This window comes from Pollicipes pollicipes, unplaced genomic scaffold, assembly GCF_011947565.3.
Source record: "Pollicipes pollicipes isolate AB1234 unplaced genomic scaffold, Ppol_2.1 Scaffold_5724;HRSCAF=6776_pilon_pilon_pilon, whole genome shotgun sequence".
In the NCBI taxonomy this organism is placed as follows: Eukaryota; Metazoa; Arthropoda; class Thecostraca; order Pollicipedomorpha; family Pollicipedidae; genus Pollicipes; species Pollicipes pollicipes.
In genome coordinates, this window is record NW_023596746.1 from 6,990,564 (window position 1) to 7,012,705 (window position 22,142).

At 57.2% G+C, this 22,142-nt stretch overlaps 2 protein-coding genes across 2 annotated transcripts; both read left to right on the top strand.

The window, feature by feature from the left end:
- The first annotated feature begins 652 nt into the window (after nucleotides 1–652).
- On the top strand, nucleotides 653–7,285 carry LOC119102396 (uncharacterized). The gene is made up of 8 exons (XM_037225763.1): nucleotides 653–682; nucleotides 2,635–2,831; nucleotides 3,405–3,577; nucleotides 4,196–4,311; nucleotides 5,927–6,082; nucleotides 6,158–6,296; nucleotides 7,051–7,187; nucleotides 7,262–7,285. Exons 2-8 carry the CDS (start codon nucleotides 2,701–2,703, stop codon nucleotides 7,283–7,285), a joined length of 876 nt encoding a protein of 291 aa, XP_037081658.1. The 5' UTR covers nucleotides 653–682; nucleotides 2,635–2,700.
- A 983-nt stretch (nucleotides 7,286–8,268) lies between these two features.
- Lerp (lysosomal enzyme receptor protein) lies at nucleotides 8,269–21,839 on the top strand. Its single transcript, XM_037225764.1, has 15 exons — nucleotides 8,269–8,381; nucleotides 9,568–9,681; nucleotides 10,172–10,317; nucleotides 10,786–10,996; nucleotides 11,282–11,517; nucleotides 11,843–12,021; nucleotides 12,345–12,492; nucleotides 13,286–13,419; nucleotides 13,790–13,911; nucleotides 14,212–14,314; nucleotides 14,548–14,704; nucleotides 15,111–15,323; nucleotides 15,621–15,767; nucleotides 16,281–16,336; nucleotides 21,836–21,839. The coding sequence occupies exons 2-15, from the start codon at nucleotides 9,591–9,593 to the stop codon at nucleotides 21,837–21,839; spliced, it is 1,947 nt and encodes a 648-aa protein (XP_037081659.1). The 5' UTR covers nucleotides 8,269–8,381; nucleotides 9,568–9,590.
- Nucleotides 21,840–22,142: the final 303 nt, after the last annotated feature.

Sequence of the window (22,142 nt, forward strand, 5' to 3'; positions counted from 1 at the left end):
AAACTCTTAGTAAAGCTTAGCTTCGGAAGCGGACATACAACAGATACAGCAATTTGGAACCTACCTACCTCTACAACAACACCTGTATGCGACTCACCGCCTGCGCTGGCAGTTTGTCAACAGCAGCAATAATTTGTGAGACAGTTACGGCTCATCACAGACGAGCGTATGCGGGCTAAAATACTGTCTTAAATCTTTGGTCTTTACAACAGTTGGCATTTTGGAAGGTGCGCTGCTTTCCGGTGTTGTCCTTTTAAGTAGAACGGATGCTGGGTTTTCATTTGCATTATGTTATTTGTCTTTCTATTGAAATATCAACTCTGACTTCTGCTTGCAAGGTAAAAGCACGTTGTTTCCCTATTCGCTAATTGGGCTACACTCAGAAGGCAAACATTTTCTATTTTTCATAAATTTATGCGTGTTCAATTTGCTTTAAGATAATTTTTTTCTCCTAAAACGCATGTTTTCGTCAGTTTGCTGCGTTTTGATACTCAAAATTTACTCAAGCCCTATCTAACTTTCTGGCATCATGTTAGTGCCATTTTCGATCAATTTTAGTCAGACGGTTATGGCGCAGCATAGACGTAGATATAACCCCAACAAACATGTTATGTTTTGATTGTGTCACGTAGTTTCCATGGTGAGTTTGGTGCTTCGTTCTCTTGAATTGAGATAGAGACCGGTGTATATTCCTTTATCTCAGTCCACTTTGACGTGTTTACGTGTATGCTAGAGTGCAGGTGCAGAGCCAAATGATCCACACTTCCATTACTTGCAATTGTCACCTCCAAGCTTTCGTGTCACCCAGTATTCCCCGCTGTGCCCGCCCTTCTTGCCAGGGTGAGAGGCAGGCGACGCCATATAGCTTCCGTTGCGAGTACGTCATAAAGTCCCATGGGCTGTGACGGTATCGCCCAATTTATATCCTAGCTTAGGTTGGCATTAATGCATGATGCATAGGGCAGCAGCGTTACCCTAAAGATATCTTTCAAAGCCTGTCATAGCTTGTAGACAATGCTATGACATATGACTAGCTGCTCTAGTGTTGATAGTATGGTGGCATAAACTTCCCACCATTGCATATGTGGCTTTATGTGGGTGATGCACCACATGATCCACATGAAGTATATGTACCAGACTGCATTCAATCCATCCACTGTGTCGCATGGAGGCATCATCTGTGATTTGGACCTCATACTTATCTCTTCCAAACTCTGGGAACTCTTATTTATTAGTTATCTAGACCAAAATTTTTGCTGCAATATTATTTCCATGCAAGAATGTTCAGAGTAGTGTCTATCTTTGGCAGTCTGGTATGAGTATTGTCACTGAATATGTATGCCAGTGGGTTGTGAAAGGACAATTATGGCTTGTGGATCTTATGACACAATCATCATCAGCAAAATCTGCATTGGAGAGCATGGATGACAATAACAATAAAAATAGAATCAAGAAAGATTATATCTAAAAATGTTGCCTTATATATTTGTTTTTCAGTGTTTTCATGCAGCTTTGATTATATATTAACTTGTTAGTTGTATACCATATAATTTTTGGCATCAATGACAATGGGTACTTGTTTTTATATTTTTTATAATGGTTTTGCTGTTTTTGGTGTGCTAGCACAAATTGCTATATGTGTATCTATTCACTACAATTTTAATCAATCAACATCTTTCCAGACAAAGCTGTGCACTTCAAACCAACCTCCTTTCCAGACACAGAGTACACCCTACTGCTACCCATCAGTGAATTGTTTGCCACCTGAAATGTTGCCCATGATGCTGGCATATTGGTGAATTATCAGGGTTGTATAGATATACTGAAATGAAATGACCAGCCAGCCACTGGTTGGTGAGGGTCAAGCCACATTCAGGACAGCTATGTCACAGTATTGTGTTGCACCCTCCTCCTTATCTTTGTCCAGTAAAATGGCAGAGCCAAGCTATGTGCTGAACTGGATGGCTTAATCTGGGTGGTGGGTTCAGGGTACACCAGAAACCATGCTTAGCAGTTAAGCTCATGTGTGCGCATGTTTGATTATGTATGCTTATGTTTGCTCATGTTTGCTGGGCCACTTATGCAAACCATTCAGAATCAGTGTAAAAAAGTGATGCACTGGCCTTTCACATTCACTAACAAACAGCAGCAAGATTCAGCTGTGGCATAGATTCCTGCCATATTTTTACATGGGTACACATACATCAGTATAATACTAATGTGTCTGGAGGCATCAAAATATGTTTCATTGCACACACACCCAATGCAAAAATAAAGCAGCCATAGCAATGAAGCATACAGTTTAAGTTCTGGGAGGGGCAACATATAGCATAAGTTGAGGTTGCAAAAGTTTTAGAACTTGAGTTTCTGAATAAGAAATTAGATACAACATTCAGCAAGCAAGTCAATATGTGGTTATATGTAATGACTGTAAGGAAGTTTCTTGAGGAGCAGATCAATAAAATTAGCATTTTCATGAAACATCGACAAAACATATGCTGTGGTCCATATCAAGTGATGTCTCATTATTGTCGCATAGGAAAATCCCAGAACATGTATCTATGTTTCCTCTCACAAAAATTCATGTAAATCTCTTTTACCTCCTTGGCATAATTTTTGATTTCCTTTTTGCAGCCACCACCTTGTATAAGAACCCGAAGGAGGCCTGTTGGACAGGAGCAGCACTGCTCCTCTGCCAGAATGGCCATGCACCCTGCTGTCCTGGTCATCATCGTCATGTGTTGTATCCAGCCATCGCTGTGTAGCTCTCAGGGCAGTTGCCAGCTGGATCTTCAGATCACCAATAATGGAAAGCAGTATGATCTATCAAGGTATGTTGTCAGTAAGAAATGTTTTTGGCCCCTTTGCTTACACATTTTCATATGAAGGCTTCAATGATCCATGATGACACATTTGAATGCAACTCATTTTGGTTAGTTAATGTAATCTGGTCTGGGTCAGATCATGGTAATGAATGTGGAAATGAAAGGTAAAGAAGGAAGTGATGGATTCTGCTCATCACACTTTCTAATGTGTATTTCATGACTGAGTGTGATGTAGCATTTTATGTGGAATATTTTTTGTCATGTAATATGTATATATGGTATGTTGTATTTTATCTGCCATATTAATACAATGTTGTATGATTTTAATTCATTTGTGTATGATTGTAAGCGACTGGGTGACGACTGGTGAGGATGGTCATTGACTAGGTACCAGGGCTGTAGCACGGTCGGTCAATGCCTTTACAGGTTGAAAGCATGCACGTTTGAAACACCTCACCTTGTGCCACGGACATCCAGCACGCAGTAAGAAAACGCAGGGGAATATTCCTGTACATGTCACAGCACCTGAGCAGCGGCTTGGTTGTGCCGCGTGCTGACGCCGCTCCCCGCCGCTCCCAGCGTGGCGCTGCAGACGACGAACGTGACCGGGCAGTGGGCGGGCCAGCCTGCCCTGGCCAGCGTCCGGTTGTGCGGGCCCGGCTCCTGTCCGGACGGCGCCGCCGCCTGTCTGCGGGACGCCAACAGCGGGCAGCTGCTCGTGTCTGACGCGGGCAGGGTCGACAACAGCACACGTGAGGCCGACTCCACGGCGGCCCGCGCTGGGCCGGCGGCTGTACGGGTGGCTCGCTGTGGGTGGAGGTGACAGTCGCGGTGTGGCGGCTTTCTCTTGATGTTTCTACGTAAGTTGAATGCTCCACAATAGCTTTCTAGTCTGTGGCTATCAGCTTCTGCCATCATTTGTTTTGAAGCAAAAGTTGTCAGCTGCTAGAGATCCTCGATTAAGACTATCTTACATCAGCTGTCGCTGGTGTGACCCCGCTTCATTGACCCCATTTCACCGGCGTGACCCCGTGACACTGACCATACGTCGCTGGCGTGACCCCGCGCCACTGACCCTGCATCGCTGGCGTGACCCTGCGTCACTGACCTCATTTCGCGGTCGTGACCCCGCGTCAGCGACCTCATTTCGCTGGCGTGACCCCGCGCCACTGACCCTGTGTTGCTAGCGTGACCCCACGCCACTGACCCTGTGTCGATGGCGTGACCCTACGTTACCGATCCCGTGTCGCTAGCGGTTTCTTTCCTTTTCCGCGCTACATTGCGTGGGCGGACGCACGCCGCGGACGGTCGGCGTCTCCCATGACTCGGACGCCGGCTGACGCCACCGCTGACGCCGCCTGTGCCGTCAGGTCTGGTGGCCAAGAACAGCCACCTGCAGCTGGACCTGGCGCCGGGCGGGCGGTGCGAAGACCAGGGTCAGGCGACCTCGTTCACCACCACCCTGCTGTTCATCTGTCAGCCTGAGGTGGGGGTAGGCGGCGCCACAGTCGGTGCGGCCTCGCTTGCTCCGTCGCGCTCGGTGGCTGGTGGGACGCGGTGTCGCTGCGGTGTCACGTCTGCGTGCTCACAGGCTTCTCGCTTTGTCAAAGTCTGTCCTTCAGAACCGACACCTTCCAGGTGGAGTGCCAGTAACAGGGGATCAGGCAGTAAGCGGCCACCCTACTGGCATGTTGGCTTCTCCAGCTACCTTCTCCTCTCCCTGATTCTTCGGGGTCGACACTGGGCCAGTGACCTCAACAGCGCCACCACACATGCGTATTTTGTCTCAGTTCGCCTTATGGCTGTGGTGTTTCCGCACGGAGTAGTGCGGGCGCCGCGCCGTGGCCCAATCATTCTACGGGATCTAAACTATGCGGCATCCAACATGCTGCCCTGGTCCGGACGCGTGCCAGGCGTACGTCCAGGTATACGGCCTGTCTCCCGGTAATGCTCCCGGTCAACGTCAGCATTCAGGGAAGCAGTCTGGCTCAGCTTCGCCGTCGGTCGAACGTTGGGGCTGCTTGGAGTTACGGGATAGGAGGAGGAGGTTGTTGGAGCTGGAGTTTCGATAGAAGGAGGAGGCTGTTGGAGTTGGAGTTACGAAAGGAGGAGGTTTTTGGGACTAGAGTTGCGATAGGAGGAGGAGGTTTCTGGAGGTGAAGTTACGATAGGAGGAGGCTGGTGGAGTTGGGAGTTACGATAGACGGAAGTTGCTGGAGCTGGAGTTTCCGTAGTAGAAGGAGGTTGTTGGAGCTGGAGTTTCCATGGGAGGAGGAGGCTGTTGGGGCTGATATTACGATAGGAGGAGGTTTTGGAGCAGTTCATACAGCCATCGCTGACCTGACGCTTGCTTTGTGGATTCCTTTTTTCAGTTAGGGGCCTGGGACCCGCCAACTTTGAGAAGAAAGTGAACCAAAGCTGGAGAGAAATGAGCTTTGGAGTATGCGGGGGGGGGGGGGGAGCTTAGTTATTTTTTCCGCCCCTAATTAATTTTACAGATACACTCACCTGATACAGTCTCGCATTTTTGGCTTTTGGAAATGGAGAAGGTTGTGTCCGGCAGAAACTTGTCTGATCTTTTTATTGACCTTCAAAAAATATCCCAAAGATGGCTCTTCAGCCTTACTAAACCATCAATGGAAATGTTGATGTTTTGGATTGCTCCTGTCATCAACGGTAATGATATGACCTGAAACACTGTTGCGAGTGCCAGAGGACTAGACTCGTTAATACCTTATGAACTCTCATAGTGTTCATCTTGTGTTGAAAACTGGGTACAGCTGGGGTAGCGCAAAGAGTGTTCCTGGGAACAAGAAAATCGCCAAATGAATCGGGAAAACGCACTTAACTTTTAAATGTTACTTCTTTTTCGGCGGGCAATGTCCAGATTGTTTTGAGTGCTGCTAGCATCGTGGTACTGATCGTGAGGAGCCGGTTAAATGGTGCAGCGTGTGGGGCGTTTGGTATGCAGTCCACAATGGTGTGTCCATGTACTATTGCTCCTTCATGTGTGCATATATTGACATTTGGCTGTATTCCATCCGTTGATATTGACATCCTGTACTGCCGACATGCTGACGGCGTCCGTCCGGTGTCCGTAGGACTCTGCCCAGCTGGTGCGGGCTGACATGGGCGCCTGCGGGCTGCTGCTGATGTGGCACTCGCCGCATGCGTGCGCGCGGCCGGCCGGCCCGCCGCCCGCCTGCGCGCTGCTCTCCCACCCGCCGCTCCAAGGACTGCCCGGCCTGGCGGCGCTTGTCGCCGGCCGCTTCAGCGCCAGCGCCGGCAGCGCCACCTACCGGCTGCGGCTCTGCGGCGGCGCGGCGCGCGAGGACGACCTGTGCGGCTCGGGGCCCTTCTGCGACGACGACGGCGCCGGCCACCTGCTGTCGATCGGCAGCCAGAAGCAGCCGGGCGCACTCACCGCCGAGAACGGCACAGTGAGGGTCACCTACGGCACGCCGGGGCAAGGTGGGTGACGAGGCGTGAGAACTGCGGCGGGGAGCCGCCCGGGGGTCTGTCGCGTTGTACTGCCCCTGGTCTGTCGTGTGATGTCCTGGTCTGTAGTGTCATGACACTCCTGGTCTGCCACGCGACGACATCCATGGTGTATTATGCTGTGACGCGCCTGTTTCTTCGGCGTCGCTGGTCGGTCGCGCTGGCCGTCCCTGGTGTGGCATACCCTAACACTGATGTCTCGCCATGCCCCAACACGCCTGGCTGCCATGCCGTGACGCCCGGTCCTGCCGTGCCGTGACGCCCCGGTCCTGCCATGCCGTGACGCCCGGTCCTGCCGTGCCGTGACGCCCCGGTCCTGCCGTGCCGTGACGCCCGGTCCTGCCGTGCCGTGACGCCCGGTCCTGCCGTGCCGTGACGCCCGGTCCTGCCGTGCCGTGACGCCCCGGTCCTGCCGTGCCCGGGACGCCCGGATCCTGCCGTTGCCGTGACGCCCGGTCCTGCCGTGCCGTGACACCCGGTCCCGCCGTGCCGTGACGCCCGGTCCTGACGTGCCGTGACGCCCCGGTCCTGCCGTGCCGTGACGCCCGGTCCTGCCGTGCCGTGACGCCCGGTCCTGCCGTGCCGTGACGCCCGGTCCTGCCGTGCCGTGACGCCCCGGTCCTGCCATGCCGTGACGCCCGGTCCTGCCGTGCCGTGACGCCCGGTCCTGCCGTGCCGTGACACCCCGGTCCTGCCGTGCCGTGACGCCCCGGTCGGCGCTCCTCAGACCAGGCGGAGATCAGCCTGCTGTGCCGGGAGACGGCCGGCCGCGGTCGTCTGGTGTTCCGGGGCCTGGCCGGCCGGCTGCGGCGGCTCGACCTGGAGTCGGCGCTGCTCTGCCCGGCCGGCGCCCTGCACTGTCAGGTGAGCGTAGTCCCGCGCACCAGCCAGCCCGCGGCGTGCCCGCCCGAGAGCGGCGCGGGCCGACCGGCCGGCAGACGAGCGCCGTGCCACGGCTGTAGTTATGCAGGCCTCTGGCGGTGGAGATTGGAAGCTGTTGCCAGATGACACATTAGTGTTTTGGAAGCGAACTTTCTAGTTTTGTGTTTATTTTTGTACGGGGTGGTTCGCGGACCGACTCTATGTCGGTCTGGCAGTACTTACTGTAGTCACGGAGAGCCATCAATGGAATGTATTTGTATTTAGTAGTTATGCTTCGTTTCCGGCTCCCAGCGCACAGCTAAGGTTAGATCCAACCAGTGTGCAACATTCTCCTGCGATCCAACCAGTGTGCAACTTTCTCTTAAACCGAAGTGATTCCGTTAGATTTTGTGTACGTCACGTGTGGATGCACGTAGGCACGCTATTCTCACGGCCTTTTGACACGCTGTGCTGTGTGGTCGCGCTGATTCGGCGTCGCATCCGTTCGAGAGCGGCGGAATCGACGCGCGAAGCGGAATCGATGCTCGTTGGTGCCACGATACCCAGTGACGTTACAGGTCTCCTGCCCCCGCGCCGTGTATCCTTCCTCACCTCACCTCACCTTACCTCACCTCACCTCACCTCACCTCACCTCACCTCACTTCACTTCACTTCACCCCACCTCACCTCACCTCACCTCACCTCACCTCATCTCATCTCATTTCATCTCATCTCATGTCATCACCTCATCATCTCACCTCATTTTCCCTGATTTCTTCTCATCATCTCACGTTTCATCGCCTCATCTCGCCTCATCTCGCCTCATCTCGCCTCGCCTCTCCTCGCCTCCCCTCCCCTCACCTCATCTCATCTCATGCCATCACCTCATCACCTCACCTCATCTTCCCTAACTCCTTCCCATCATTTCACATCTCATCGCCTCATCTCGCTTCGCCTCTGCTCGCCTCGCCTCGCCTCGCCTCGCCTCGCCTCGCCTCGCCTCGCCTCGCCTCGCCTCGCCTCGCCTCCCCTCACCAGTGCGGTGCTGCCGGCAGGTGCCGGGGGCGGACGGCCGGCACCGCGACTTCAGCGGGCTGGCCGGCACCGACGCCAGCTGGGTGACCTCCGACGACAGGCACTTCCAGCTGAGCCTGTGCCGACCGCTGGCCGCGGACCACCTGCCGCCGCCCTGCCTCGGTGAGAGCGGCGCTTCACGGCCGTCACAGACCGTGAGGTCTTGGTCGGGCAGACCGGACGGCGTCACAGCGGCGGTGTGCGAACCCCTATCTCTGTCGTTTGAGTCCGAAGCCCGCTCCTGTCAGTGGCGTCCGGACCTGGCCCTCTGTCGTGGAGCCCAGACCCCGGCCCTCTGTCGTGGATCCTAGACCCCGGCCCCTGTCGTGGAGCCTGGACCCCTCGCCCCTGTCGGTTGAGTCCAGGCCCTGCCCCTGTCAGTGGGGTCCGCACCTGGCCCTCTGTCGTGGATCCTAGACCCCGGTCCCTGTCGGTTGAGTCCAGACCCCTGCCGCTGTCAGTGGGGTCTGAACTCCGGTGCCTGTCGTGGAGCCCGGACCCCGGTCCCTGTTGGTGGGGTCCTGACCCCGGCCACCTGGCGTGGAGTCTGGACTCCGGTCACCTCCGGCTGACCTGACGGTCCGTCCCGTGGCTCGAGGAGGCAGGGGGCAGCCGGACTGAGCTGCTTCGGTTGACTGCGTCTCACACGGTGTCGGCCTCCCCACCGTTGTGTGGACAGCACCAGGTCGGCGGCCTGGTGCTGTTGTAGCCTTGTTGTCGAGTCCTACCGCGTCTTGTATTTTGGGTCATTTGCTGCTAGTGGCGTATGTGCAGAGTCTCACCTTTTCAGTTCCTTGTTTGTGAGCTGGGTTTATGCACAAAACTGTCAGCGTTAGTTAGTTAGTTACCAGTTAGTCGTGAACGAAGTCCGGCTAATGAAGCTACTGACTGTTCCCTGCAGACTTGTGCTGGGTTCGATTAAGAATGAGGATGGAATCATGAGGCATCCCCGTTTTCTTGAATCAAGCGTGTGACTACTCCCTGGCTTTTGACCTGAATCAGTAGCAGATTCAGTTCGGTTCCCCTGGCCTGAGTAAATTGAATCAACAATAATTGATCGTTTTATGTATTCGAGTAATACTCCAGGGGCTATGCCTTTGTGCTTCAGAATCGAGGTCGCAACCAGTTGTGCCAGTTTGCTTGAATCAACACCTCATATGGATCACCATTTGAAAAGCAGCATTGCCATCAATGATAATTCGGCTCTCAAGAGTCAAAATCGATTCGATTCGTCTGTTGTTGAACGAGACCGAGGCCTGTGCCGTGTGTGCTCCTGCGGCGTGCGTGACCCGTGACATGGACGCTGCAGCGCTGCCCGGGACGGCCGTGTGCATGCAGGCGGGTAGCGAGTCCGTCAGCCTGGGCCGGGTGGCCGGCGAGCCCACACTCAAGGCGGACGGCTCCCTCTCCGTCGTCTACTCCAGTACGTCAGCCGGGCGCGCCAGAAACAAAACCGGCGGCGTCGGACCCAAACCACTGTACAGCGTTGGAGTGAACGAAGCGCCACGCGGTCTTTTCTTCGTGCGACGCGCCCTACATGACTTGTTTTACTGCTTCCACCTACGGGAGGGGAAGCACACGAGAGCTCCGTAGCTTCTCGTATTCATTGATTGCTACCGTGCGTGGGATGTGAATAGCCGAAGGGGTTTCCAGCCTTCAGACGGTCCCCTTTGTTCAGAAGATCACGCTGTGTGCCCGTGTCTGTGACGGTTTGCAAATGAGCCGCGTTCTTGCCCGGCCTTTCGCCGGCGAATTTTCCCGGCCCATAATACATGGCTGCTTTCTCGAAGCGTAGGTTAAATGGAAGCCATTTTATCAGAACTCGTGTCGCCCAGCCTCAAGTTTGAATCCCACGTGCTGCTGATTTTGCGGTCTGAACTTCGGCGCGCTGACAGTGCGGCTTCGGCCCGCAGACGGCTCGCGCTGCGGATCCGGCACCTACAGCTCCGAGGTGCAGCTGGTGTGTGGGCCAGATGACGGGCGACCGGTACTGCAGGGCACGCGCGGACCCTGCGCCTTCGTCTTCGTCTGGGAGACGGCCGCAGCCTGCGGCGACCAGGTGACCCGGAGATGTGATGAGATCGATGTTGAGTGTCAGAGCTGGCCCGGAAATGTGATGAGATCGATATCGGGTGTCAGAGCTGCCCTGGAGATGTGAGGAGATCTATCCCGGGTGTCAGAGCCGGCCCGGAGACGTGGTGAGATTGATATCGGGTGTCAGAGCCGGCCCGGAGATGTGATGAGATCGATATCGGGTGTCCAGGGACCTTTTACGACCAGGCTTTATTGACACCAACTTCATCTTCGCTGTCTTCATGAGCCAGCTGTTCAGATGATTGGCTTTTTGCTGCTGCGTCTACGCGTGACATCGAGTCTTCAGCGGTCCGTGTTGTCACATTTGTGTTCCCGTCACACCATCTGCTGAGCGAAGGGCAGCCTCCAGACTGCCCTAGCGTGTTCCCGTTCGTCTGTCTCACCCTCGCGGAGTATCGGTCCGGTCTGACCCCCCCCCCCCCCCCGTTCGCAGGAGAGCTCGGGCGCCGACTGCCGCGTGCGTGACCCCCTGTACGGGTACGAGCTGGACGTCAGCTCGCTGCGCCGTCGCCAGGACTACGCCATCCCGCTGGACGGCGGCCGCACCCTGTACGTGAACCTGTGCGGCCCGCTGCAGCGCCGCTGCGCCGGCGCCGCCGATCAGGGCGTCTGCCTGGTGGACGGCGACAACATGACCGGATACGGTGAGTGTCCGCCGGCGGTCTCCGCGGGTTTGCGTCCAGTGACCCGGCGGTCGCCTCGGGCCGGCGTCCGGTGACCCGGCGGTCAGCGAGGGCCCACGGCCGTCGACCCGGCGCGATCCGTGTTCGGTGTGGGCAGTGTTGTGGTGTCTGTAGGGGCTGGGAAACGCCGAAGGATGTTTGTCCGCGTTTGTGAAGTGGTGGGCCTCCCCTGGCCCGTGTTGTCACATTGTGGTGCTTTGTCAGTGCAGGGTCGCGTCATTGTCTGACCTGTGACCCCTTGGGCAGGCGGCGCCACCTCACTGCTGCAGTACTCTGGCGGCGTGCTGAAGCTGGAGATGACCGGTGGCGCCGCCTGCGGCGCGTCGGCGAACCATAGCACCCGGCTGGTGCTGACCTGCGACCAGGCGGCGCCGGCGGCCGCCGAGGTTGGCCTGGTGCACCTGGGCGGCTGCACCACCTACCTGGTGATGCCGGCGCGGCAGGCCTGCCAGCCGCGCACCACCTCCAGCTGCCGCACCCCGGTCAGTGGTGCCACCCCGCCCCACCCCTTCGCCCTGCCTTCAGTGGGGCAGAGACCGCTCTGTGTGTAGGTGTGCCGAGCTGGGTCTGCCCAGTGGTCAGTGGCAACGGCTCCTCTGCTGCGTTTTCCACGTGCGTGCGTCTCTACGGCGGATCACCGTCGAGACGCAGCCATAGACATACAAAGACAGCCGTCCACGTTGAGTGGGGCACGCTATGGTGGCGTGCTCGTGATCCAGTCCGGGCGAGGCGTGTCGAGATCGTCACCGCGCGGTGACCGGCCACGCGCGCTGGAGGCGTCGGTGACGCGCGCTGACCGACCGGCAGGACGGCCGCTACGACCTGAGCGGCCTGACGGCGCTCACCGGGAACCACAAGTACCGCGAGGTGGCCGCCACCTACGTGCTGAACGTGTGCCACTCGGTCAACCCGGAGGAGGGCGTGAGCTGCCCGTCCGACGCCGGCAGCTGCCTGGTGCGGCCCGAGCAGCCGCTGGCCGGCGACAGGTGAGGGCGGCGCACGCGGCGCTTAACCACGCCGCGGGCTGGGCGCCTGCGTCGGCAGCACCGGCGTCCGGGCAGCGTCTGGCGCCGCCGAGCCGCGACCGGCCGAGCGAACTGTCTGCCTAGGAGATGTTGCGGCAGTGATTTGAACTGGTGTTGGCCCTGGTGGCAGCCGCGGTGTGGTGGTGGTTCGGCCGCTGTAGCGGGCGCCACAGCGGCGGAGCGGGTCTCGGTCGCTGCTGGGGGACCGGCCGCGGGCGCCTGTCGGTGACGTCAGCCGCCGCCTCGTGCGCTCGTCGGTGACGTCAGCCGCCGCGCCGCCGCAGGTACCTGAGCCTGGGTGTCGTGGCGGGCGGGCCGACGGTGGAGGCCTCCGGGGCGGTGCTGCGCTACAACTCCAGCCAGCCGTGTCCGGGCCAGCCCCAGCGGCGCCGCGCCACGCTCATCCGCTTCCACTGCGACCGCGGCGCCGCCGTACGTGGGCGCTGACCGCGCCGGTCCCGGCCGGCCCCGGGACGGGACAGATATGGCGCCGGCGTCACTGGCGAGCAGGCCTGTCGAGTGCTCGTTTGTGGTCTCTTGGCGGGCAGAGTAAGACAGAGAATGATATCCGCCCTGACATCCCGACCACTTACCATCGCTTTTAATTTACTCGTAATGTCTCGACGTCCATTACACCCGTGACTTGGTCGCTAAAGGCGAATGACTCGAAATTTAGTACGTCAAAATCACGTTAAGTTTGATAACTGCGTCAAGTGTAAATTATAATTTTTTTCTGAAGTGTGGATTTGTTACCCTATTTTTCACAACCAGCACGCTCAAAATGTACTGAGCTTGAAGTATCAAGTAGAATGTTTTAAGTGAGCTTGTCGGTCTCAAGAACAGTTGACTCCGTCATCTCATCATTCAGATTTTCTTCTTTCCACGCAAGCACCTTTCTGGCTTCAATGTATTATCCAAAATGCGCGTTATCTTTGCAGGTGGTTTGTCAATCGTAATTTTTCTCTAGACCTTTAGTTTAGCACTATTCCTAAAAGCCGCCAAAGTCCGCACAGGTACCATTGTATCGTGTTTGCGAGCACAGGATTCCGGCGATCGTGACATTTCCTGCCGCCGTGGTATCGACTAGAAGCCGTGTTGTGTCCGTGGCCCAACTCCGGCACTCTCGGGCCATTCCCCGTTCACTGCCGTAGCCGCCGCCCCGCCAGCCGGGTGACGCCGCCGCCGCCGCCGCCGCCCGTCAGCGCCGCCCTCTGCTCACCGGCAGGGCAGCCAGCCCCGCCTAGTGTCCAGCGACGGATGCCTGTACGAGTTCGCCTGGGACTCGCCGCTCGCCTGTCCGCTGGCGGAGGCGCGTGGCGCCGCCAACTGCACCGTCACCAACCCGCGCACCAACTTCAGGTTAGCACTAACCCCTCTCTGATGCTTGCCCCTCCACTAACGCCGCTCGGGCTGATGGCGCACCAGACTTATGCCAGTCATGACCGCTGCCTATGTAGGACTCTGATGTAGTGAGACTCAATGCCGTGACCTTGGCAATACGCAGCTGTAAGAATCCGACGCTATAAGGCTCAGCGACTCCCGAGACTAAGACGTAAAATTGCGCGGCCGTAGAAGGCCTGTTGGCTCTAACCCTGTGATTGTATTTCTGTTTTCCGCTCAGTATGTCATGAATATATGCACTGAGCAAGCACTGCTCATCACGTCAGCTGGCGGCAGGATGCCTGGCGTCGTTCTGTGACCTGGCTGACCTGACCCGCGGCTTCCCCAGGTTTGACCTGGGGCCGCTGCGCCGGCCGCAGGGTTACACGGTGGCCCACCCGCTGGGGCGTCAGTACCAGCTGAACGTGTGCGGCCCGCTGTCGCAGCCCGGCAACTGCTCGGCCGGCTCTGGTGAGACCCGACCGGCGCCGGCGGCGCTGCCCGACCCGCTCCCCCCCCCCCCCCCCCGCCCCGCCCCGCCCACCACACCCACTACACGTCCTCCACCCGCCGCCCGCCGTCATTGGTGCGAACTCGGACGGCTTGTTGGCGTGTTCGTCGCGCGATGAACGGACATCGGGGATTGTCCTTCGCATTTCAACGGGACGTGATCGCCCGCTTCAAGAATCTTGGCCGGAGGCGTGCATGTGGTATGCATGTATAGACACAACGCGTCAGCTTTGGGACGTGAGATGTGCTCTGTGTGTTCAGGGGTCTGCAAGACAACACCGGTGAACCCATCGAACGTTTGGGACGGCGGCATGGCCAACGACCGACTCGTGTTCGATGACGGAGTGCTGTTCCTCAACTACAGGCAAGTGTTGGACGGTCCAAGATGGCTGGGGTGAGCAGCTTCACTACAAACGTACCCAAAGGCAGAGTGTGGTGAAACTCTTTCAGGGACTCGACAGCTGAAAGCTGCGCGCGGGCATGGATTCTCGTTTCCCCTACTGTTGAAAGCTGGCTCATGTCTGGGGTCGCGCCTTGCACTATAGTGCCTCCGAGAGACCGCCTCCGGGCAGAGTGTGAGCGGTGACGTGTCCACAGTGGCGGGGCCCCCTGCGGCGGCGGCGGCCGGCGCTACTCCACCGTCATCACGTTCATCTGCGGTCCGGAGAACGCCAGCCCGCAGCCGGTCGTCACCGACGACGACCTGTGCGTCATCACCGTCCACTGGCCCACCCACTTGGCCTGCGAGACGCGGGTACGCTCCGCTGGCCCGCGTCTGGGGCTTGGGGACCCGAAGGCAGCTCACCTGCAGGCTTTGGGAGGCCCGGGCGCGATCTGAGAACCCACCCGCGTTGTAGGGGAGACAGGAAAAGGTTCTCTGGGGACTTGGACACGGTCCGGTATCGTCATCCTGTAGCGTGTGTTTCAGTGAGCACCACTTGCCAAATTACACATGCGGTCATGGGCACTGTCGTTGCATTGGTTCATATGACCAGGTGGTGTTGCGATGCTGGATGACGCAGAACTGGCGGCGCTGCCGTGTGGTGTGCTGCGGGCAGCCGCTGCTGTGCCGAGCTGTGGCGACGTGGGATGCTGCGCCTGCCGCCTGTCGCGCCGCACCGGCTGACCCGCCGCCGCGTGTCCGCGCCGACCGCGCCCAGGTGGACTGCACTGTGGACACTCCGGACGGTCCGGTGGACCTGACGCCGTTGATCCGGTCCGACGGTGGACACGCCACGGCGGCGGCGGCGGCGGGCGCGCCCGGCCCTCCGGACCAGTTCCTGATCAACGTCTGCCGCCCGCTCGGCCCGGACGAGGGCCACGCCTGTCCGCCCGGCAGCGGCGCCTGCCACGTCCGCGGCACCGTCGCGCAGGTCAGCCCCGCCCCCGGACGGGGCGTCGCCTGTGACGATGTGTGGTGCTGTGTGCTCATTGGGGCATCACGTCACGGAGATTTGATGTCGCGTGTGGACGGTGCGCGGTGGGCGAGAGGCGGCGGCGGAAGCGGAGGTGCGCTGAGAACACGGCGACGGCCGTCGGTGGCGCGAGCCGGGATCACAGGCGGACGGTTGACGGGGATGGTTCGAGCGTGTGATTCACTCTGCTGAGGGACCGCCGAGTCGGGCGGCAGTTCTGCGTGGGGCTGACCGGTGCGCGTGCTCTCCGCGCAGAGTCTCGGTCACGTGCACGGCCCGCCCCGCCTGCAGTCGGGTCACGTGAGCCTGCTGTACGAGCACGGCTCTCCCTGTCCGGAGAAGCCCGGCCAGAACCTGACGGCCGAATTGCAGCTCTACTGCAACGCTACTGCCGCGGCCACGGTGAGCGGGCCGGGGCTGTGCCGCCTCGGATGGCCCTGTCGACCGGCTGCGACGCTTGTGCCGTCGGTCTTATCTCTTGGAACGATTAATTCTGCATTGTGTATTGCTTGTCGTGTTAGTTTGCAGTTTCGAAAGGGCGTGTCTCAGCGGTTGTTGTGCTGTTTTACCATACTGCGTTGAAGCTTTGGGTCCTGTTTTCCACGTCCTCGCCCACTGGTCACGTCCCGTGCCGCGCCGCCGTACGTCGTTAACGTCAGTGCGGAGCGCAGAGCGAACGGTTCACGGCCAAACCCAACCCACAAATCCTACCATCAATTGAATGCTCCACTTTGATATAACACGCGCCTGTCCAACGTTGGCTGGCTGTAGCCCCCCCCCCCCCCCACATCCCCAGCGGTACAGGGACCGGCGGTACGGTCATGTCTGGCCGTCGTCGGTCGGCGCTGCTGCGATCCCGCGCGGTGCCGGCGCCGCGCGCGGAGCGTGCCTCCTGACGGGCTCGGCCGCTGGCAGGCTCTGCCCGACCGGCCCGAGTACGCCGCCTGCCGCTACACGTTCGGCTGGCAGACGCCGGCGGCCTGTCCGCTGACGCCTGCTGCGGCGCAGGCCGCCCGGCTCTGCCGCCTCCGCCGGCCCGACGGCCGCGTCACCGACCTCAACACGCTGACGGCGCGCCAGCCGGCGGAGGTGAGCGCCAGACGTGCCCCGTGCTGGGACGTGCGCCCTGTGCTGAGACGCCCCGCACGGAGACGGACCCCGCACTGAGACGAGACCTGCACCGAGACGGGCCCCGCACCGAGACGAGACCCACACTGAGACGTGCCCCTCAATGAAGTGGGCCCCGCACCGAGAGGGGCCCCGCACTGAGACGGACCCCTCACTGAGACGAGACCTGCACTGAGACGGACCTCTCACTGAGACGGGTCCTGCACTGAGACGGGCCCTGCACTGAGACGGGCCCCGTACCGAGACGAGACCGGCACTGTGACGGACCCTGCACTGAGACGGACCCTGCACTGAGACGGGGCCCGCACTGAGACGGGCCCCGCACCGACACGGCTCCGCACCGAGACGGGCCCCGCACTGGGACGGGCCCCTCACTGAGACGGTCACCGCACCGACACGGGCTCCTCACTGAGACAAGACCCGCACTGAGACGGACCCTGCACTGAGATGGACCCCTTACTGAGACGGGTCGTGCACTGAGACGGGCCTCGTACTTAGACGGGCCTCGCACTGAAAAGGACCCCTCAATGACGCGAGGGCCCGCACTGAGACGGGCCCCACACCGAGACGGGCCCCGTACCGAGACGGGTCCCTCACTGAGACTGGTCCTGCACTGAGACGGGCCTCGTACTTAGACGGGCCTCGCACTGAGAAGGACCCCTCAATGACGCGAGGCCCGCACTGAGACGGCCTCGCACTGAGACGGGCCCCGTACCGAGATGTGGCCGTGTCCCACACTTAAAAATGTAGGGTGTGTCTTTGGGTACTAGTAGTGTTGTGATTGAGCTGCGCGTCTGGAAAAGCAGAGGTACGGCGCTCGATTCCCTGCGGCACCAGCTTTTAGTGCTAGGACGACGGCAGGCATTGCGGCCCCAGAAACCGAGTGTTTAAAAAAACCCAGTGACAACAACAGCGCGTGGTGTGACTGGGGCACAGAAACGAGGAACGTGCTCTAAACTGAGACGTGCTGCGCCCAGGTGATCACGAGACCCCTCCCCTCACGGACGAACACGAGGAGTGGGAGAGTCGCTCGATCCTGAGATACGTGCCGCGGGGTAGAGCATGGGCTTATCCTACACAGGGGAATGCTGTGGGTGTGTAGCAAGCAGGCGTGCCCCGCACAGATAAACACGGCACATGCCCGACACTTGTGAACACGGAGCACGACACATGCCGGACACTTGTGAACGCGGAACACATGTGCCCGACACCTGTAAACACGGAACACAACACATGCCGTACATAGGTGAATACGACAGATATCCCACATGCATGGACACGACACATGCCCTTATTAGGTGAACACGGCACCTGTCCGGTACAAGTGAACTACACAGATGAACCGCGGCACATGCCTAACACGTGTGAACAAGGAACACGGCACCTGCCCTACATAGGTGAACAGGGCACATGCCATATGCTGGTGAACACGGCACATGCCCTACGCAGATGAGCACGGCACATGCCATACACGGGTGAACACGACACATGCTCTACACAGGTGAACACGGTACGCATAGTTGAACACCGTTCCGCGCAGTTGTGCACAAAACACAAGCACCTCACAGGTATCAGGGGACATTTCCCGCGAAGTTGAACCGAATCTGCTCCGTCCCCCGCACAGACAAACCTCTGACCGCTCTGGCGAACGCTCGCTGTTAGATGTACCCCGGCTGCGGTACACCAGCGAGCGGTACCCCGGCTGTATGTACCCCGGCTGCGGCGAGCGGCGCCGGCCACTGACATCCAGGCGCATCACGCAACCCGGTATCTTTCGGACAAGCCGAGTGAGTTGATTCGGACATGTATTGGGGTAAGTTGGGACATGGGAGTACTGTCAGAGTTGTTGGCATAGTAAAGTGCCGAAGGATTGCGATGTTTTGCGTCGTGCGAGAAGCAAGCCGAGTATGATTGCATAATTACAAAGGGTTTTTGTCAGTGCAGGGCCACACGCAATATTCCGCACTTTTGCTTGCCTTGGTAGGAGATAGACGTAGAAAAGGAGATCGTTATATATATATATATATATATATATATATATATATATATATGTATGTATAATTCTACACTTGATGTAAGCAAGGAAGTCCTCCAGCTCCAGGTTTTTCGGTATGGTGAGCTCAGAGGTCCCATGCTAAGTCATCAACATGATGAACGCGGCTCACTGGAGCCGTTTCCATCGGTTTGTACGTTAGGCTCAAAGTGAACACTGACGTGTTGAAATTGGTGTGAGGTGGCATCGGCCAACAGAAGTCAAAATAAACCAGTCGTGAAGTGAGTAGAGCGTAGAAGTAGCAGAGCGAAGTAGAGTATGAGCAAAACAATGGTGGGTGGTAGTTTCCAGCAGAAGTAGGCATTCGTCACGAAACCATCGCCATGCATTTCAATGCACACATTTGCATCTCAACATCTGCTTATTTAAAGGCCGGGTATTGTAACCATATTGCACTTGCGGCGTCATTATTTCCGTTGTCAGCAGCTAAATGGCATTTGAAGGAAGGAAACTATAAATACACTGCCCACTAGTCGGTGTGAAGATGCACTATATTTGCATGCAGCACCAGCGCACAGGTGATGACCGTGTTGATTCGTATGACGCCAGTGTAGCGGTCTGTTTTGTTTTTCTCTTTCTTTTTTAACACCGGGCGGTCGAAAGGCTATCTGTAAAACAAATCACGGTCAATGGCGTGCCTCTCGGTAGACCGGTTTAGCAGCTGTCGTGACCTGTGGCCGCACCGGTGTACTGTGGTGGTCCAACGCGCGTTGGCTGTCCGTTCGGGAATATGACGTCAGAGATCGGCTCATGCTCTCACCGTACCGTGCAAGCCCGGCGCAGCACGAAGTTCGAATTGCAGCCGCGATTTCCTCCCGTAAAGTGATGTCATTGGAGCAGACGCTGAGCGAAGCGTCCGTGTCTTTTCCATTCAAGCTGTAGCGTGGGCTGGCCTCTCTGTTTCAAGCCCCCAGTCTGACCAAACGTATGATTAACGATGCTGTGCTCGCCAGGTACCTTGTTTGAAGTTTGTATTCGCAAACTCAACACAGTTGGGGAATTCATCTTCATTTCTGTCGGCTGAGACGTGACAAATGCGATCATACTCTGCATCATTGAGTGTTGTGCTTTCACATCAAGATTGGCAACGTTAAGGAGTACACGAAGTTCGCAGATATTATCTCGGCAAAGAGCTTGACGTCTCACCTGCACGCTTGCATCATGTTGAGGTGTCGAAGGAAGATTCCAACTGGAGTCCCTTCATTTTGATAGCGTTAAACCCTTCACGGTGTGGAGTCGATTGCTTTGCATTAGGGCCCTGGCGTTCGTTACCAGCCAGGTATAGTAGTACAAACTGAGCATCACTGTTATGCATTATTTTATGCATTATTTATGCGTTACGTTATACATTATTATTATTATACATTATAGCATGTTATTATAGGTTTAGTGAAACTTACCTAAATTGCCGATTTTTAACCCGGTTACTGGAGTACGAAGCACCTTTTGAAGTTCCCTATCGCGCCACTTATGGCCCCCTGGCCCGATAAAGTGTGTCTGTGTTCAATATCTTGACGGTGGGCACGGGCCCTTCAAGTTCGTTGGATCGTCAGGCGCTTGACCGGTCTGTTGCGTAACAGTGGTAGCGAAACAGTCGTGAACACTGTGCTTGCATAAGCGCTGTTGATTTTACATGATGCGTGGGACCGATAGTCCAGAGGCGTGGTTTCTGGGCACGTCAGGAGCACTTTCGGTCGCCGTCTGTTCGTGTCAGAAAGCTGCTGAGGTCACATTGGAGTGACGTTCTTCCAGATATTACCGCAGGTTAACCGCTCTACTGAGCATTACCAACCTCGATGTGTAAGAAGCGCTCTCAATGTTACAGCATAGGATCATAATGGCCATGTATTACCTGATAGTCGCCTCATCCCTGCATCACGCTCTGCCTGCATACTGGCAGCATGTATTCCGGACGACCATTTCTTCTGAGCTAACAGGCTACCGAGCTGCCCAGCTCATCTCCTTGAGAAGCATTCAGGTGATCTGATCTGATCGTGATCATTCACGTGATCTGGCACGCTTGCACTCAGATGACAGCGGTCGTTTGTCCCCACGATGTCAAAGTCGGCCTGCACGTGGTATTCGTGCACCGATAATGACCTTAACTCTGCAGCGTCAGCGTTACGGAACGTTGGAGCACTGCTAAGGACATAAAATACGCGAGGAATTGTGCCGCGTTAGTCACCGTGCCTTCGACTGCTCCGCATCCTCGCTTGCAGACATATGATCGAATGTGTTGCTACTTCTGTGAAAGGGTGAGGCCTCCAAAGCACGTTTTCGAACTTGATTTCCCCGAAGCGATGCGAGATTAGTGTTTCCACGAGTACATCTTAAGCCCTAACGGTGTTGCAACATGTATGTCAATAATAAGCCCTTTATAGAGGACTGGTCAGGTAATGAATAAAGTGGTATAGCGACTTTTCACAGGTCTGATTAAAGATGGCTGTCGGTGAATCCAGGCCGTTTAGCAACGAACGAACAGCCTGGTGTATGAAGCACAAAGACAATTCTGAATTGATTGCCCTTTTAGAATGGCCATTGCAGTGAGCGAATGTTACAGTGAACAAAGGGCAAAAAGGCTGTACAGAAATTGTAGTCATTTGGTGAAGCTAAAAAACCTCAGCCAGAAGGCGGAATGATGTATTTATTACGTCACGACTTCTTGCCGTGGGATGTACAATAAAGGGAGCATAGGCTTTTGAACTACTCACATGCTGTTGGTTTCGGATGCAGTAGGTGTTCTTAGAAATGCGTATTTTGAAAACTAACCAGGAAATATCTCACGAAGTTCACATTTGCGCCATGTTTCATGAGCGGATCAATCCCTCGCTGAGACAAACCAAATGACCTTAATAACTTAGTCGCAAAAAATGTTGATTTCGTCCTATTGTCGTCATTGAACGGCAAAGTAGGTCCGTTGCAGACATCGAGTTAAGCATGTTTGCGTTCCCAGTGTTATTGCGAGAGTAGGTCGGAGAGTCCTTTGGATGTGCGTCAGCCTGCCGTGTCTGCCGCCGACCAGTGTGCCTCACAAACTGTGTGCCTGATGTGACCAGACGACCAGCCGTCGGACCTGTTTACAAAGACGCATGGCGTTGCAAAGACGTGGGGCACTCATCCCACCATATTCGTCCCATTCTGAGGATAACATCTGGCGTATCGCCCCCTCTTCGCTGCAGCCTTATGAACCTGATGGCGTGCTTACCTGACCGCGGCGCATCGGAAGCTTTGCTGGGGCAGCTGTGACCTTCGGCTTGCGCGTGACCTTGACCGTGACCCTCGCTGCCAGGTGATCCACGGCGGCCGGCCGGTACGGCTGCGCCTGTGCGGCCCGGCCCAGCCGTGCGGCGGCGCCGTCTGCGTGGCCAACATCAGCTACGGCAGCCTGGCCAGCCTGGCCGTCCAGACCGACGGCGACCGGCCGACGCTGCGGTACTCGGACGGCGCGCCCTGCTCGTCAGGTACGGCTCCGCTGCGGTGCTCCGGCGGCGCGCCCTGCTCGTCAGGTACGGCTCCACTGCGGTGCTCCGGCGGCGCGCCCTGCTCGTTAGGTACGGCTCCGCTGCGGTGCTCCGGCGGCGCGCCCTGCTCGTTAG

Coding starts and splice junctions, on each gene's coding strand:
- LOC119102396 (XM_037225763.1), top strand. CDS start 2,701: ATGGCCATGCACCCTGCTGTCCTGGTCATCATCGTCATGTGTTGTATC. Junction 3,578..4,195: donor CAGGGTCGACAACAGCACAC/GTGAGGCCGACT, acceptor CTGTGCCGTCAG/GTCTGGTGGCCAAGAACAGC. Junction 6,083..6,157: donor TGCCCGGCCTGGCGGCGCTT/GTCGCCGGCCGC, acceptor GCGGCGCGCGAG/GACGACCTGTGCGGCTCGGG.
- Lerp (XM_037225764.1), top strand. CDS start 9,591: ATGCAGGCGGGTAGCGAGTCCGTCAGCCTGGGCCGGGTGGCCGGCGAG. Junction 13,420..13,789: donor AACCCGCGCACCAACTTCAG/GTTAGCACTAAC, acceptor CGGCTTCCCCAG/GTTTGACCTGGGGCCGCTGC. Junction 14,315..14,547: donor GTGCTGTTCCTCAACTACAG/GCAAGTGTTGGA, acceptor ACGTGTCCACAG/TGGCGGGGCCCCCTGCGGCG.